The sequence below is a fragment of the Maylandia zebra genome, linkage group LG12 (genome assembly GCF_041146795.1).
Source record: "Maylandia zebra isolate NMK-2024a linkage group LG12, Mzebra_GT3a, whole genome shotgun sequence".
Lineage (NCBI taxonomy): Eukaryota > Metazoa > Chordata > Actinopteri > Cichliformes > Cichlidae > Maylandia > Maylandia zebra.
The window spans coordinates 16,288,239-16,306,209 of NC_135178.1; the positions used below are offsets into that span (position 1 = coordinate 16,288,239).

General features: G+C 41.5%; 2 protein-coding genes across 3 annotated transcripts; both read right to left on the reverse strand.

The window, feature by feature from the left end:
- Nucleotides 1–235: 235 nt before the first annotated feature.
- On the reverse strand, nt 236–5,831 carry si:ch211-214j8.12 (uncharacterized). Of its 2 annotated transcripts, XM_076890771.1 has the most exons (5): nt 5,595–5,831; nt 3,370–3,632; nt 3,055–3,221; nt 1,758–2,959; nt 236–1,342 (listed from the first exon to the last, which is right to left on the reverse strand). In XM_076890771.1, exons 2-5 carry the CDS (start codon nt 3,605–3,607, stop codon nt 949–951), a joined length of 2,001 nt encoding a protein of 666 aa, XP_076746886.1. In that variant the 5' UTR covers nt 3,608–3,632; nt 5,595–5,831; the 3' UTR covers nt 236–948. The 2 variants fall into 2 exon arrangements, with proteins under 2 accessions (XP_076746886.1, XP_076746887.1); XM_076890772.1 differs by lacking the exon at nt 5,595–5,831 and having other exon boundaries at nt 3,370–4,121.
- A 1,930-nt stretch (nt 5,832–7,761) lies between these two features.
- On the reverse strand, nt 7,762–16,762 carry gda (guanine deaminase). The gene is made up of 14 exons (XM_004544336.6): nt 16,579–16,762; nt 15,967–16,055; nt 15,617–15,788; nt 15,322–15,409; nt 13,449–13,554; nt 12,446–12,473; nt 12,246–12,353; nt 11,938–12,045; nt 11,740–11,837; nt 11,553–11,620; nt 10,922–11,068; nt 10,626–10,744; nt 10,496–10,523; nt 7,762–9,361 (listed from the first exon to the last, which is right to left on the reverse strand). Exons 1-14 carry the CDS (start codon nt 16,705–16,707, stop codon nt 9,297–9,299), a joined length of 1,353 nt encoding a protein of 450 aa, XP_004544393.2. The 5' UTR covers nt 16,708–16,762; the 3' UTR covers nt 7,762–9,296.
- Nucleotides 16,763–17,971: the final 1,209 nt, after the last annotated feature.

Below are 17,971 nucleotides of genomic sequence, written 5' to 3' on the forward strand. Positions count from 1 at the left end.
CCTACTTCCTGGAATTAGGTAAGAAATGATCCCCAGGTGATGTGAAATCATCGTGTTTAAAGGGAGAAGTTAGGAAGGAAAAAGAAAGGTGTCAAAGGTTTATACTGAGTTGTGCGCACGGATGGACACCAGGGTAAGGAAAATGACTTTTATTGACTGACAGGCAGAGATCATGTGCAGCAAGTTCAGGTGATTAAGGACAGGTATTGAAACGAAGACACAACACGTGTATGAATGAGATGGAAACAGTTTAATATGCGAGAGGTAGGAGGACGAGTTTAATTACTTGGGGTCAAATATCCAAGGCAATGAGAGAGAGGTGAAAAAGAGAGCATACAGTGTGGAGTGTCAGGAGTGATTTATAACAGAAAGGCAACAGCAAGAGTGAACGGGAAGATTTACAAGATGGTAGTGAGATCTGCTATGGTGGGTGGTTTGGAGATGTTTGCACTGAGATGTTTTCATTGGGAGTGACCAGAATTGACAGGATTAGAAATGAGTACATCAGAGGGACAGCACAGGCTGAGCGGGTTGGAGACAAAGGTAGAGAGGCAAGGCTGAGATAGTTTGGACATGTGCAGTGGATTGATAGTGGATATAAAATCATAAGTCATACACAAATCCACTCATGTGGTATTTAATATAAGATTTATAGCTTACTGAAAAGACAAGACATTAATATTGACTTTCTAATAAGTTTGAAAAACAATAACAAATGATTTAAAACATGGTATAAATTATACAGCACATTTTCAAATGTATCCAAGTTACTGTAATAACTCTTTTTATATAAGACAAGTCATCAAGTGTAATTTCAATATGTTCTCTCAGTGCAAAAATAACCTGTGATAACCTGCCAAAACTCGTAGAGCTATAGTAGAACCTCACACTATAAAAGGTGCACAGTAGTTTTATTTGCTGGACGTGAATCCACTGGTAATCTCTTCATTATGCCCAGACAATTTGAACATTACTGCACTTCTTGCAGGCCAGCCACTCGGAGCAACTAATTTGCCAGCAGCAACTCACATCCATATACTTCAGTCTCTTGCTCTGCTGTAATAAACTCTTCACTGTTCTAATCGTCACGTCTGTCCGCTGCAGATCAACGTGGCGTACCCGACCGAGCGGCACGAGAGGTGAGCCTGTGGATTCTGCAGAAGCACGCGGCTCATAGTTCTCTGTGCGTAGCACACTCTGTAAAGTGTAGTCCAAGGGGCACGGCAGGGAGACGAGTGAGAGCTTCTCCAGTAAAGGGGAACCGGTCAGGAGACACCTGAGGACCGTCTTCAGGGACATCCAGAACATGGCAGGCTTTATTTGGCTGTGCTCATAGGAGAAACTTCAGGGAGAGACAAAGAAGATGAGGAAAGATCTTTGATAGATTGCCAAAGTCTTGTCTGCTTATCAAAATATAATTTTCTGGCCTCATTTCTTAAGTTTCAAATAATTACTTCCTCTCACTTTATTTTGTTATATGCCACAACACAGATAGGTGCTACCGAGGCAGAAAAAAAGCTTAAAAAGAAGAATATGAACACTATAAAGGCCAGCGTTATCTGTACAATAGGGCCTCTTAAGCCTGGCAGCAAGAATAGACTTGATTTTCCTCTAATGGCATGATTAAATGTCAGATTGATGTGAAACATCATTATGAGCAGCCTACTACAAGAACACACAAAGAAACAGTGTAGAATCTTTACTGACGGGCAATACTTCCTGGTATACCATAAATAGTACCTCAGCAGTAACCTTACCTGAGTGTGAGAGAGCAAAGGTTAGGCAGACGTGGAAGATCTCCATTGTCCTGTTGATCCTCCTCATGTTCTATTTGTAGGAAGGAGGGAGAAGGCTCAGCAGAAATGAGCAGGTCTCTGAGTCTGGGACAGGCCCTGATGACTGGCAGGAGTCTGGTGTAGGAGTTGGTTTTCACCCCTTCAAGTGTAAGAGAAATCAGAGAGGACCCTGCAACTAACAGAGAGGGAAGGAGGTTGTCCAGATTTCCTGGGAATTGGACTGAGAGTCTCTGCATCTGACCGGACCAGGCCTTGAGGCCCGCGGCTAACACAGATACCTTGCTTCCTCCTCTAGTGTTTTCATTACTGTCAACACTCACAGACATGGAGCAAATGCCTGGACATAAACGACCTAAACTATCCAGAGAGTCAAAGGTTAAGCCCTTAACATCCTTCAGTTTCAGGGCAAAGTCTGACTGTGACCGATGTGTCCTTTTTTGCCCTGACTGCCTCTGAGAGCAAGGCGGCCCTTCATCTCTACTTGTATCTTCCTCACTCCCACTCCTATACTCCTCCCATGATATCCCCTCCTCCTCTTCATCCTCATTTTCTCTATCCACTGCTGTTTTTTCTCTCCTCATTCTTAAATTATCCTTGCCCTCCTTGTCCCTTCTTTCCTGCCAAACCTGTTCCAGCTTGGCAACTCCTTCCCTGCTTGTAAACTCATCTGCCAGGCTGAACTCTCTGTGCTCGATGAGGCAGCAGGCCTTTTCTATGCCCTCCATGGCTACTCTTTCCAGGGAGGGGAGCGAGAGAAGGAGGTAGGCTGCAGCAGCCACAGGTTCTTCCTCTTGTACCCCAAACCCAATATCCAGAGCCAGCAGACTGCTGAGGGGAAGAGGAGCCAGGGTTGCAGGAAAGGATGAGGACTGATCAGAGCAGGAAGTGGAAACAGAACTCTGAGCTTTAAAGGGACTGCCTGAGGATGAGCAGAAAGCCCCACCTCCAAGAGGAAGTAATGCACCTGGGGAAAGCAAATGACAGTGGGATACATCTAGATGCCGCAACAAACGGCAACGGTGAGCGATTGTTCTGATTACATGCTTGTCACAGGACATGCCAGTCAGAGAGAGGGAGCGCAAAGCAGGAAGGCCATGGAGGGTTTCGGAAATGACCTTTGAAGGTAGCTGCTGGGCTCCAGACAAATCCAGACTCCTCAAATCCTGAGACAAAAACACAGAAAATTCAGACTCACAATAAATAATCAGACAGAGTAAAAGATGAGACACGGACATGGAAGCGGTGGTTTCTCTCTAACCTGGCAGCGTGCAGCAATGTGAGTGCAGAGGGCTGGGGTGACCAAAGCAGGACAACTTTCCAGAGACAGACCTCGAAGCTGGGGAACCAATAGGAGGTGGAGGGCTGCCCTGGACAACTTCTTTCTGCTGCACAGCAGGCATGTCAGCTCCTCAACCAGTTCACTGGCTACAGGCAGAGTTAAAGAGTAGAAAAAGAAACATCCACAAAGATATCATTAAGACACGTACAGCAGGGGATCACTTATAGTGATTTAATCAAATCTGTGCTGCTGCTTTTTTAAATTTCTCCAGTTATCATTTTTTAATTAACTCACTGAGTAAGTTGAAAGGCCCCATGATGTATCTGAATGAATATTGATCCAGGTAGTTATCGGTATAGTCTTTCACCCACACTTTTTTCATGTTGTCAGCAAGGCTTAGCAGAGACAGCTGCCTCAGTGAAAGGACCGGACCATCTTCATCTGTCCTCCAGCAGTCTCCTGTTCTCTGCCTCCTGCGCCCAGGTCTAGCCTTCGCCCCACCACGTTCAGCCAAAGCCCGAAATAGGGGCATTGTGGGATTTCAGCTGACTTCAGGGCTGAAGTGGTCAAATGCAACAAGTGATGAAGGGTTAAAAGTAGAAATTGCTTTCTTTCATAAATTCATAATGTTGATAAGGAGTTTTAACTCTTGTGTAATTTGAATGGTGTCATTAGGATTGAAGTTATTTTACCAACAATGTTAAAAAAAAAACCCCATATATAGACACATATAAAACTGACACGGTGCACACACCCCTCCTCTCACCGATCAGCGTTCATATCTAAACATTAAAACATACTAGCTGATGTTAATAACTACTTTGGTGTTCGTGTGTGAATGAGAGTGTGGGTGGTTAACCAAGCTACCAAGGAGTGAGTCCCCTTGTCCTCAAGACCTGTGCCCCCCAGCTGTGTGGAGTCTTTCATAAACTGTTTATGCTGAGTCTGAGTCTGCAGAGGGTCCCGGTGATGTGGAAGACATCATGCCTCGTCCCTGTACCAAAGACGCCTCGTCCCAGTGGCCCCCAGGATTACAGGCCCGTGGCACTGACCTCCCACATCATGAAGACCCTGGAAAGGCTCATCCTGGACCAGCTGCGACCCATAGTAAGACCACATCTGGATCCCCTTCAGTTCGCTTATCAGCCTCGTCTCGGAACAGAGGACGCCATCATCTACCTGCTCAATCGTGTCTACACCCATCTGGACCAGCCGGCGAGCACTGTGAGGGTCATGTTTTTTGACTTTTCCAGTGCTTTCAACACCATCAGGCCGACCCTCCTGGGTGATAAGTTAGCAGCGATGCAGGTGGATGCTTCTCTGGTGTCCTGGATTGTTGATTACCTGACAGGAAGACCACAATATGTACGTCTCCCACAGTGTGTGTCTGACAAGGTGATTAGCAACACAGGGGCACCACAGGGGACTGTCCTCTCCCCCTTCCTCTTCACCCTCTACACCACAGACTTCAGCCACTGCACAGAGACCTGCCATCTTCAGAAGTTTTCTGATGACTCTGCGGTGGTTGGATGCATCAGCAGGGATGATGAGACAGAGTACCGGGCTGTGGTCGACTCCTTTGTCACGTGGTGTGAGCAGAATCATCTGCAGCTCAACGTGGCAAAGACCAAGGAACTGATCGTGGACTTCAGGAAGACCAGGAAACACTTGACCCCTGTTTCAATCCAGGGGGTCAGTGTTGACATTGTGGAGGACTATAAATACCTTGGAGTACACATTGACAATAAACTGGACTGGGCTAAAAACACCACAGCACTTTACAGGAAGGGCCAGAGTCGTCTCTATTTTTTGAGGCGACTGAGGTCCTTCAACATCTGCCAGAAAATGCTGAGGATTTTCTATGAGTCTGTGGTGGCCAGTGCGATCCTCTATGCTGTTGCATGCTGGGGGAGCAGGCTGAGGGTCGCAGATGCCAACAGACTTAATAAACTGATCCGTAAGGCCAGCAATGTTGTGGGGATGGAGCTGGACTCCCTCAAGGTGGTGTCGGAGAGGCGGATGCTGTCCAAGATAAAGACAATGTTGGATAACACCTCCCACCCACTCCATGACATGCTGGTCAGTCACAGGAGCTCGTTCAGTGAGAGACTGAGATTACCGAAAAGCACCACTGAACGACACAGGAAATCATTCCTGCCTGTGGCCATCTCCCTGTACAACGCATCCACTTAACACACTGTTTGCTGCTACAGCTACACATGTTTCTTTTCCAAATATTTATTTATAAGTGACTTATGTATGTATGTATGTATGTATGTATGTATATATTGTACTATTCTTAGTTAGCGTATTGTCTGTCTTGTCTTAATGTTGGTTTAAAATGGAGCACTGTAACAAAAAATAATTTCCCCCAGGGATCAATAAAGTATTCTGATTCTGATACAGTAAACTGTTAACTATCAGTGCTGCTGTCTAACTAACTCGCCTTTGTAGTTACGGAAAGATTGAAAGGAGCAGAATGTATTGTTTAGAATAGTTTCCAGTGCACTGACACCTACCTGGCAGATGTAACAGTGTGCTGTCTTGTCGTTATGCGAAAACAAAGCACAGTTGTGCCTTGCTCTGACGCTTTCAACACTTCCTGACTGGACGCTCGTCAATGGAACATTTTTCCCTGAGTTTTGTCTCCCAGGAGCACTTCGTGTCAGGTTGCCTGACTCAAGTGAACTTCCCCGGTCTGAAAGTCCAGCGGAAAAAAAGCAGTGCTCGAGACTTCACTGGTAACCCGGTAGGGCTTTCTGAAAAACTTAGGGAGGGACCGAGTGTCACTGAACGTCAAGTTACGTTCAAGGTCAGTGTGAAGTTTCGGAAAAAAATGTTATAAATGCAAATTAACTGATTATTATCACTTTTGTTATCTTATCTGCAAGCAAATTGTCTATGAATGTAATACTAATCATTAATTAAGGCGTTCTGTATTACTCTCAGGAAAAGTCTTTTAATTATGTGCCTGTAAAGTAACTTTAAATGCTGATATTCGTGAATCTTATAAATGAATCTTGAACTGTGTTTAAGATACTTGTTGTTAATTAAAAAGGTTTACAACCTTCCAACATTTACTTATGTTGCAATGCCACGACGCAAAATACGAATACTTTATGTAATACCACTTTGTACCACACGATGGTGCTGCAAGACAATAGTAGGACTGAGTCTACGATTGAGAGGAGTAAATATCGATGTAGGCAATTAAGATAAATAATTGAACTTCCGCTTGTCTTTCTACACAATGTGAGCGCTCAAAAGCTTTCTGCTACAAGTCTCATTCACACAGTCACACATGTATATATTTTATCTATATACCTAAGCACTTTTACCTGAGTGTGTCTGCACTTAGATATCGAAAAAAGCACTTGTATGAACGTGTGTGTGACTGGGTGACTGAGGCTTGTAGTAAAAAGCACTTTAAATGGTCAGCTAGAGTACAAAAGCTCCATAGAAGTCCATTTATCTAACATTCGCACACAAATGAAGCAAGGTTCAATATTTTACCCAGAATGCTTCAAGATCAGCTTTCAGACTGGTGGATGACACGCTCCACCACGTGAGCCGCCCTCCAACCTTACAGTACCTGGTTTCTGAGGTGGGGTCCCATTCAAGTACTAAACAGGCCTGATGCTGCCCAGCCCCTGAGATCAGATTGATGAGATCAGGTGTGCTCAGGTGTTATGGTTGTAAGCTGTAAATCTGTTAAAAGATTTGGGCAACTGGGCTTCCGTGTTCACTGGTGTACCTCATGGATTAGTCAACAGGAGGTTATAGGCCTACATTTATTTCAATTAAATCAATAGAATTAATTGTGCCAGTTTAAGCCATGAACAGGATACCTGAGCATGCACCGTTCAAAACAATCACTAAAGTCTTTTTCACACATAAACCTGAGAAACTGTCTGTAGAATCAGGACCATCCAAAGTGTCACTTTTACATGCACAGCAGGAAAAAAGTCTTATTCAGACTCATTGTCACTCTGGGAAATATTCCATTTGGTTTAGAGACACATGTTTAGACAGCGCCACTGTGGGTGGAGTGCAGACAACCAAGTGGAAAAATATGAAGTGAAACTAAGTTGAATAGAAGTCTTTTTTTTAGACATGAACTTTTTTAACTTGAGGGTAGGCATGTGAGAGCATCTCTGCTACTTTGCTTGCAGCTATTAGCTCAGTTGAAGAAAGTTGCTCAGTTTATGGGCTGAAAGATTTTGCTCTTTTCAACAAATCATTCACAAATAACACAACACCACCTCATCAAGTTAATTGTATTGCTGTTTTGTTGTATGTTTACAATGGGTGAAATAAAAACGCTGTTTCTGTTTTGTTTTGTTTACTTTTTTTTCAGATAAAAGTGCTTTATGATGCTTTTATACTGTAACTGTTCCGACTACCGTTTTCTCCCACGAGTGGCTGTGAATTTTAGCGTGACATCTTCTGTTTTATGGGACGTTTTAAAAAAAAAAAAAAGAGAAGAAGCCTTGATGTCAGTAGGACATGCCACTACAGCCAGCTTCATGTCTCCAGGCTGTCTCTCCCAGACTGTATAAAATTGCTAATTGAAGGATGTGTAAGCTGCCTGTTTTGCTGGAAAGAAGGGCCAGTGTGTATTTTTTTTATTCCACAAAAAATAAATTGATAACTGCAAATTAAATATCAAAAGAAATCAATACAATCTTGGCGTCATTCTTTATTTCAATCACAGATGATGTCACACATCAAAGACGAGCAAGTTTGCAAGACTTGACTTTTATTACAGTGCGATAAAAAATTAGCAGTTAAAAAAATTAGACTTGTCTTAAATACAAGTATTAAAGCTAATACATATTATGCAATAAGTTCAAATTATTATTCTCTTCATTCCCTAACAGCTGAAAAAGTCTGTTACAGTAACCTATACATAGTCTGTTTGAACTATAACTGGCAGCACTGACACACTGAAAATATTCTCAGTGAATTAAAGCTGACTATGGATTTGTATGACCACCAGGTAAGTTAGTAACAAAAAAGTTTGGAAATGTTTCATTTTATCGTATATATGTATAGAAAAAGTCTCACAATTTAAAATGTAAGACCTCAGTTAAGAGCTTTCTATTAAGCAGCAAAACCCCAGTTCCCAAAAAGATGGGACTCTATGTAAAAACCCATATTTAAATTACAATAAAATACAGAAAACATATCAAATGTTTAAAATGAGAAAATGTACGATTTTATGAATAAATCTTGGTTGATTATGAATATGACATCAGCAGCACGTCTCAAAACAGTGAGCAGAGGACAAGAAAAGGCTGGAAAGGTAAGTGGTACTAAAAAGAAACAGCATGGTTTCATAGTAGAAGAATCTGGGTGGTGGCCTGCCTGCAGTACAGGCATATTATGAAATGGAAAATACAGCAAAGAAGACCCAGGACTGTTGAGGAGCTACAATGCTCAGGCCAATATATGACAACATTCTTCCTCAAGAAGTCCAGAAATCTGTCTCCTCACTTTCTAAACGTTTATGGATTGCTGCTAAAAGAAGAGGGGATGAGGATTTTTGGAATTGGGGTTGTATAATCATGTGCTATTTGGTATTTTATAATCAGAAGTCGAGTCAGTTCCAGTTTTTGGATCACAAAGGATGCTTTAGCTGCACAAGCATTAAAAATTGGAGCATCAACCACTGAAGATAATCGGGTCAGGCACTGCAGTGGCACACTGAGCATCTTTAAATCACAAGCACAAAACTTCGTGGACAATTGTGACACTGAAACATCAACCCGCAATAGAAAACTAGTATTTAAAACTTCTCCAGGATTTAAAAAAAATAAATAAATTTAAGGAAGAAGTTTAAATAATAAGCATGATGACTTTGTGAACAAATGGAAGATTTAAAAAAGTGCTTTGTTAATCAGAGAGTGGTGGTGCATTAGTAGTAGGCAAAAATGACACACACCTGGCTCTCTTCTGGCAACAACCGTCTAAAAAAGTGCAAAGTTCAGTTATTAAATCCCTTATTCTCCTTTTTACAATGTAGCAGTTATGTTTAAAGACTCATGCAGCAGACTGTATTCCAGCTCAGGTTACCACTGGGCTTGTGTGAATTGAAATACAGTCTCTGTTTTATGCTCTGATTAATTCAATTTTGTCTCTTTTGCAGGCACAGGGTTGATTTCTGTCGTGTTGGATATCCTGGACCTGTATTTTAGGCTGTGAGACAGGTACAGTTGTATTTATTTTGTGATCGGCACCACCCTCCTGCCAGCTACAAACACCTCCACGATGTTACGATCATCACCTGACACAGAAAAAGAAAGGGAGATAAGCATAAAGCAAATGGCTCGTAACTAGGGATGGGTACCGGTATCCGGTGCCATCTGACATAAACGGTAGTAACCAGACCGAAAAGCAGCGAACATTTCGGTGCTTTTTTTCCTGAGCTGTGAAACACTTTAGATTCTAGCCAATCATTTTACGTTTCCGAGGATAGTAGGCGGGCCCAGGTACGTACGTTCTTTTAGAGCAGAGCTACAGATTAAAAATGCCCAAGGCGAAGCGGTCAAAGTCTGTCTGTACTTCACAGCAAAATATGCAAACTCAGCAGCCTGCAACAAGTGCTTTAAGCTGATACTGTCAAAGGAGGTAACTCCTCAAATCCGATGAAACACCTGGCGACGCATAGCGTTTTTTTTTAAAAAAGCCGAGAAATGCGCCGTATTTGATAGCTTGCTGCGAGACCTCACACCGTGCACATCTACTGCGGGTGTGGTGCCTGTTATCGGATTCGGAGTTTGCAACATCCCCAGAGAACCCGAAGAGTAGAGTCCTGGCCCCTAGCCCTGCCGTGTAGCAGAAATGATGATGGATGATGATGGCAGCAGCAGCCGTTCTTCTCTGCGTGAGTAGCTTAATGTTGTTTGTGTGTAATTTACGCTGAGTAGGCTAACCACGTTATTACATTAATGCACGTAAGGTGAACTAGCAAACACCATCATAGCTACATGCAGCTGTCTTCTTGTTTGATGGCAGATACTCCCTTCACCCTGGCCAAAAAGGCTAAAATGACCAAAGAAAAAGTGGAAAACAGTTAAACACGAGAAGTTTTTGGACAAAGTTTGTGTTTTTTCCATTGATTAAGCACTGCCTCCAGCCAAGAGTGACACCATATATGCCCCATAGCTGCAGAAAAGGCACACATTGTTATCTTTTTACAAAAAAAAACAAAAACAAAAAAAACAAAAAAAAACAGCTGAACATGAGAGGTTTTTGGACCAATTTTGTGTTCTCCATTCTTTAAGCACCGGCACCGTTTCAAAAGTACCGGTTTGGCACCGGTATCGGATAAAACGTAAACGATACCCATCCCTACTCGTAACACATCAAAGTCACATTAAACTGAGATTTTCTGGAGCAAAAAGAAAGTGACACTCACCCAAATTCAAGAATTTTTCCAAAAGAATCTGAAATTCAAGATATTATAGATTATTGTGAGACTCCAATTAGAGTTTATTTAGTTAGTTTGTTTTGCTTTAATTCATTCATTTCAACCAATTTAGACCAACCTTTGGTTCCTCGTCCTGGATGAGATCGATAGGCCCACCCTCAGCAGCTACATTAATCCTCAGGGCATCAAAGTCTTTGCCAACTTCAAAGTTCCCTGTTTGGTCATCTAAGGACAAGGCTACAGAAAGACAGGCATAATAAATAAACAGTTTCTTAATGTGGGGACAGTTAGTTCATCAAAAAGATGAGATATATGACTACATAGCTACTGAGCACATGCCTATTACTATTTCTGTTATCATAATAGTGCTAATCATAATGTTTACTAAAGAACTTCTAGTTTTGAATGGCTTACCCTGACTGCCTCCCAGTGTGGCTATTCTGAACACCTCCTCAAAACTGAGTGTTTTGTATTTTGGGTCCTGGATGGTCAAGACTTTAGATGCATCCAGAGCTCTCCTCACAGCATCGAGCATAGAGGCGGAGTAGCCTCCAGCCACATCTGGTACAGCACCACAGACACAGACAGGACAGGGCAATGAAAAAATATGAAAAGCAGCCACTTGGTTTGTCAGGATTTCCAGGACGGCGTTGTCAGGTTTTCCCTATAATCGTAAAAACGTTTTGAACATTTGCTGTGGCACCATTCTAGTGTTAGTGTGTGACATCACTGATTCCTGGATCTTTTCCTTATTATTCCCCACCACTTCGTGCTGCAGCAAAAGCATCTATTAAATCAAAAGTTTTATCAACTTTGAGCTTAACTTCACACCTTTAAGCTGACCTGGATTCTGAAGCTCCCAGTTGTATAATAAAACTTTAAAGTGATTGTTGCTGAAGATTAGTTAATTAATAACAATGTGCACTAGTGTGGGCCAGAGTTTACAAAAGCTTAATCATCACACATCATTTTATGACTTCCTTATGGTGTGAATTGGTCTGTTTGCAAAATTAAAACTGTGTTCACACTTGCTCTGCTCTCCCACCTGTTCCCAGCCCCAACTTTACTTTGTGTTTCAGGACGTTGCGGACATTTAACACTCCACTGCACAACCTGGATAGATGGTGAGAGAGAGAGAGATGACAATCAAACTCATTCATTATGTAAAACTTCATAGACTTTATTTCATGGCTCTTGGTCAGATATGGTTCTAGAAACCATAAAGTACTTACGAAAAGTTGGAATTGGGACAGTGGGACAAAGAGGCTCCAGTCTCTCTGAACAGAGCCAACTCTTCATCACTGAGGTGGCACCCGTGGGCCATCACTGTCTGTGAATCACCCCATCATTAATAGTGTCAGTGGTTGTAAGTATTTATATAATGTTTTGTGTAAAAATGTCTGATCGTGTGCAGGCAGGAGTGTACTAACCTTGTCAGTTAGCAGGTTGTGTTTGCGATAGACATCTGTGTAAGACTCTGATTCGGGAAACAGCTCCTTTACAAGCTTTACTTCCTCATGAGTTTCACTGATATGACTCTGACAATGAAGAAACACATCAGATATTCAAGTGATAGCTTAAGAAAACCTCTGACAAAAGCTCTAGCATTCAGATTGAGTGGCAGCACAGTTGCTGCATTACGCCAAACATGTATGTGTGCATTTTACCTCATCGTCCCAACATTACATTGTCTCTTTGGAATACAAGTCTCCTGCAGACATAGCCTAGTTTGACTCACCTGAATGTGCAGGTTGTTATTTTTAGCGATTTCTCCCAGCTGCTCGAGCAACGCTCCTGTGCAGGATGGAGCGAAACGGGGAGTCACCACAGGCTTCACTAAAGGGTACTGCCCTCAGAGGACGGAAGGAGAGACTATCAGAAAACGTATTTTTTCTAATATCTTTGAAAAGTCCTGTTTATTGTATTAAAGAATCTTACCTTTTTCTCCAGAAGCTCTTTAATGAACCTTCAGAGAGCAAATTAACAATGTAGTTTATTTATCTGTGGCAGATACATTTACTGATATCAAAAATTATCTATTTTTGCAACTGAAACTTGTGCTGAGAACAGATCTGCTGGTAATCATGTGTACTGAAGCACAACTGGCATATTTGTGTGATTTAATGTCATATATTTTGTTTTCATGTGTGATTCTGTTAAATTGGGACCTTAAAATTTTAATTCAGGGAAAGATCCTAAGTAGAATTAGATTCAAGGTTATGCCATAAGGGAGCATCCCTTACATTAAGGTTCTGGTTTTCTTAAAGCTCCGACCTCAACCCCATTGAGAATTTGTGGACTACGCTCAAAAGCAGAGTTTGTGCAGGAAACACAGGAACTCTACCAGTTGGTCAAATATTCAGCCAGAATCATGCCAGAAGACTATGGTTGAGGTGCAACTTGCTAAGTGTATTTATATATTTGAAACCGTATGTAATATTTTGACGCTGTGTTGATTACTGAAAATCCCATGTAAATCTAAACTTTTGGAACCTATTCTTGGCTTTTACACTCATCAAAGATGTGTGCTGTACAATCATTCCACCACAGAAAACAATCAGTTAAAAAAGACCATGGCAGCCAAGCCCATGAGTTTATGTTGACTTTTGACCACAATTACAACCAAACAGGTGATACCTTCACTGTTCTTTTCCACTACTGAAAAAGTATTTCTTTTTACCATATAGTGTTGACATGTCTGTCTATGATATCAGATTAACTCCCACAAAAAAAAAAAAAAATTTGTAACACATTTGGCATCAATCTGGAAAAATCTGTATCAGGGTCTCTGACATAAAGGCTTAAAGCTTAACTGCCTCTTTTACGATCCAGACTAAATAATTACAAAGTAACCAAACCTGTTCTGTCATGGAATATCTTTACATTGAAAGAACATTGTAACACAACATCTGCTTTACGGTATTAAGCATCTAATACCTACCGACAGGTCTCGTCTTGAGAGTCCTGCAAGGTCTCTTTGTAATGTTTCACACAATCGTTCCTGTCCATGCACACCTTGCCAACCAAAGCACGCTGTCCAAAGTCATCTGCAAGAAAGGCATCAGTGAGTAAACAGGAACATAAGTAAACATTCATCCTTTCAAAGCTGTTACTGAGTATTTGATTTAATTAGATTTTTGAGGACAAAGCTCAGTCATTGTCAACTCATGTTAAATGAAGAGTATTTGTGCAGTTGCGATGCTCACATATAATAAACAGCCTCCGTAATGTCACCTGTGTGTCCTTGAAAGGCCCTACACATGTCAGAGTAAAATCTTGTTCTAACTCCTTATGCCAGTCATCTGATATAAATGCACGCAGAGCCATTTTCTAAATAAATATTGTGTAATGTGGAAGTTAGTGCATTTTAGTGCTAAACGGGTTCAGCAGCACCGCTTGCAATAATATGGCTTTTTGTTTTGATAGGACTAAAGATAGTTTAGGTCAGTCGTTCAGTTAGCACGACACCAGAGGCCTGATACGGAGGCAGCTAAGTGAAATAATTAGGAATACTCCTGCTACCAGGCTGAGTTTATCCCAGAGATGTACTGTTTGCAACCATTAAAAAATGCTTTGTTAAACAGATTATTGTGCTGTAAAATCCTCAGGTGATCAGGTTACAGAAGTTAGGATGTAAGACGGTTGAAAAACTGCACTTTCTTTTACATCCCATCGTTAGACAGCTGCATTATTTTTCATCCATGGACATGCCCACACGTGATTTAAGCTTTCTAGGTGTGTCTCGTCTTTGCTTGTTTATTATCTGTGTATATAAGATGGAAAAATTTCTATTTCCCCCTGTAAAGTGAAGTGAATGACTTCTATGGGATGATGACGCTACTGCTCACTTGATATATGACCTCAGTAAACATTTGCCTAGTTTGTTTATGTTCTCGATCACAAGTTTCAAGCCCATACAACAGAACATGATGTTCTTTTAATAAATGGCCCTCTCAATTACGGAGAACAATATTACACATTGTGGCATGCTTTAGGGTGTAGCTTGATAGGCAAGTCACTACAAATCTCAGATCTACACCTCTGTTGTCAGGTGTGGTTTCATAACTCTAAAATTATGTGGTCCAGCTATGATAAAACATTTTGTGTCTGATCTGTCGGAAAAACTATATCGCTGTATCCGAGCTTGAACCTGGACTGAACAAATTGGTTTGTTGCAAGTATATTCTTAAGCTTTTCTCATGTTAAATGTACGGTTTGGAAATACTCCAACTTGCCTATACACAAGCACATGCCTCTGTTCAACAGTTCAGAGTTCAAAGTTAAGAGTTCCATGCCCCTGATTGCACAAAATGACTCTGTAAAGTTGCCAATAACAGGGTTTGATGCGTTGGGGTTACATCATTACAAATTCATGTGCGTGTGTGTTCAGTGTTATATAATATGACAGGAACAAGATAAAGCTAGGGTACAAAGGTGAAGGACCATTTCTCTGCAGTGTTTATGAAACATATCGTTAGAGTGAAGAAAGGCAAGAAAAAAATTAAATAACTGAGTCTGAGTCAAAGCATCATAACATACTGCACATGATGATGATTGTAAAGAAGTGAGACAAACTAGTATTCTGATGATTTTTAGGCACTTTTATATTATTAGCACAGCCTTCAGTAAAGTCCGCTTCCTTATCTTGTCATCTTAAATTATGGAAAATTTAAAAATATCATCGTAGCTTATTACACATAAAAAACAAATGTGATATACATTTAAAGAATTAAGAGGCCTACTGTAATGCTTCAAAATAAACATTCAGCTCAAAGTGTGTGTTTGTGCATGTGTTTTAGTATAAGACATCTTACTTGCAATCTGGCCCAGCAAAAGAGAAGCTTCAGTGTGAATCGTAGCAAAGTAGCATGCAGTCGTTGTTCCATTTCTCAGAGTTCTTCTCTGTAAAGCACAGGGATCATATCACAGGATTAAGACCAAATCAACACTTCTGAGACCCTTAACTCACAGGCTGAGTCACAATCCGATTTCTTTTTTGGCTTGTTGAATGTCTTTAATAAACAACTTTGAACTGATGCAAATGTTCAAAGTTTCACATCAAGAAATAAGTGTCCAAAGTCACTTGTCTCTTGATGTTGGCAAACTCACCACTATTTGAGTGTAGACCTTGCGGGCGAACTCCAAGTCCTTGAAGCATGACTCCACAGGAAAGGTGTAAGCATTAAGCCACTGCAGTAACGGCATGTCCAATGCGGTGCCAGCGTAGCTGTACTGTGATGCATGGATGTGGGTATCTACAAGTCCTGGCATGAAGAACTCACTAGAATGAAGCAAGCCAAAAAAAACTGCTTTATGACATATGAAAGAAATCACTTTCTTCCAATACAAGATGAGCATCCATCTATCCATCCATTTTCTTTATATCTATATGTGTGACAATATAATGCAAACAAGCTCTGATTTACTATAATGACATCAAGATTATATAATAAACTTACTGTTGTGCCAGCTGAGTGATGTCAGATGTTTTGAATCCAAAGGTCTGGGACAGTTTTTCTAACTCCTTGCCTTCCCTAATAAAAGCAATCTGACCGCAGAATGTAAATTAGACCGGGGTTAAAAGCATACATGCAGAAAGGTGTTTGTAATTAAGCAAGCTGAGAGAACTGAGAGCTTAGGGGGAGGCTTTGGAAGAAAATAGACAGCTGTATATTTTTAATACGTTTGCTTAAAATGTATTTTCATCAACAGTTTACAAACATATTCCTTTGTCCACAACAACCGAGACCAGAATCTATTATGGATTAAAAAAAATTCATATTAAAAGTTATATATCTTTTTTTTTTTTTTATTAGACACGTTGTAATCAGGCAGGTGCACTGTAGGCGTCTATTTATAATATAAAGTGTTCTGTACCAGGGGGTTTACTGTTGGCCATACTGCCAAAGTTGCTCAGCAACAGCTAATTATATGAGAAAATTAAAATAGCCTAGCCTGTTATACCAGATTTACGCCCTAAAGCCTGATTTACCCCTTTGTCAGTTAAAAATAGTCATCAAGATATTTATCAAATGTAAAACGCAAACAATGTATTCTGGAATTCCACAAACCTTTCCCTGTGCATCCACTCCCAGGAGCGCATCTTTCAGGATCTGTAGCGCCGTTTGCTGAGTCGAGTGGACAAACGTGCCCCTGTAGACGAAGGCTATTGCAGTGTCGGCTCGGTCGGAGTTCGCCATTTCTTCTCCATGTAAGTCGCGGTGCAGCAGTGAGATACAGCGGGATCGAGTCGGGTATTTGTCCTCTGCCAGTGCCAAACACCACCTGACGGCAGAGGTCTTGAGCAGCCAATGAGAGGACAGGGTGTGCATGTCGGGATCGTCCCGTCTATATGTTATAACACTTGTAACGTGTGATCTGATAAGCTTAAGGATGAATTTCATGTTTTGCCTTTGTTATCCTGGCTTAGTATGAGGTGCGTAATGCAAAGTATCAAAGTTATCCACGAGTCAATGCTTTCTGCTGAATAGTAAACTTTGTAGTGGTCAAGGTTTCTAAAAAGAAACATGACCACTCAGAAATCAGCGCAAAAGACAGAAAAAGCTCGCACTTTCCGTCGTTTCTTTTGCGCAAATTTAGACGTAAGCATATATACAGGGAGTGCAGAATTATTAGGCAAATGAGTATTTTGTCCACATCATCCTCTTCATGCATGTTGTCTTACTCCAAGCTGTATAGGCTCGAAAGCCTACCACCAATTAAGCATATTAGGTGATGTGCATCTCTGTAATGAGAAGGGGTGTGGTCTAATGACATCAACACCCTATATCAGGTGTGCATAATTATTAGGCAACGTCCTTTCCTTTGGCAAAATGGGTCAAAAGAAGGACTTGACGGGCTCAGAAAAGTCAAAAATAGTGAGATATCTTGCAGAGGGATGCAGCAGTCTCAAAATTGCAAAGCTTCTGAAGCGTGATCATCGAACAATCAAGCGTTTCATTCAAAATAGTCAACAGGGTCGCAAGAAGCGTGTGGAAAAACCAAGGCGCCAAATAACTGCCCATGAACTGAGAAAAGTCAAGCGTGCAGCTGCCAAGATGCCACTTGCCACCAGTTTGGCCATATTTCAGAGCTGCAACATCACTGGAGTGCCCAAAAGCACAAGGTGTGCAATACTCAGAGACATGGCCAAGGTAAGAAAGGCTGAAAGACGACCACCACTGAACAAGACACACAAGCTGAAACGTCAAGACTGGGCCAAGAAATATCTCAAGACTGGTTTTTCTAAGGTTTTATGGACTGATGAAATGAGAGTGAGTCTTGATGGGCCAGATGGATGGGCCCGTGGCTGGATTGGTAAAGGGCAGAGAGCTCCAGTCCGACTCAGACGCCAGCAAGTGGAGTACTGGTTTGGGCTGGTATCATCAAAGATGAGCTTGTGGGGCCTTTTCGGGTTGAGGATGGAGTCAAGCTCAACTCCCAGTCCTACTGCCAGTTTCTGGA

What these genes read in the sequence shown, in the direction of transcription:
- si:ch211-214j8.12 (XM_076890771.1), bottom strand. Translation starts at nt 3,607, where the DNA reads ATGCCCCTATTTCGGGCTTTGGCTGAACGTGGTGGGGCGAAGGCTAGA. An exon ending in GGGGCCTTTCAACTTACTCA is followed by an intron (nt 3,222 to 3,369) that starts GTGAGTTAATTA and finishes CTCTGCCTGTAG; the next exon opens with CCAGTGAACTGGTTGAGGAG. An exon ending in ACATTGCTGCACGCTGCCAG is followed by an intron (nt 2,960 to 3,054) that starts GTTAGAGAGAAA and finishes TTTTTGTCTCAG; the next exon opens with GATTTGAGGAGTCTGGATTT.
- gda (XM_004544336.6), bottom strand. Translation starts at nt 16,707, where the DNA reads ATGGCGAACTCCGACCGAGCCGACACTGCAATAGCCTTCGTCTACAGG. An exon ending in GAGTGGATGCACAGGGAAAG is followed by an intron (nt 16,056 to 16,578) that starts GTTTGTGGAATT and finishes TTCTGCGGTCAG; the next exon opens with ATTGCTTTTATTAGGGAAGG. An exon ending in ACAACCTGCTAACTGACAAG is followed by an intron (nt 11,838 to 11,937) that starts GTTAGTACACTC and finishes GGTGATTCACAG; the next exon opens with ACAGTGATGGCCCACGGGTG.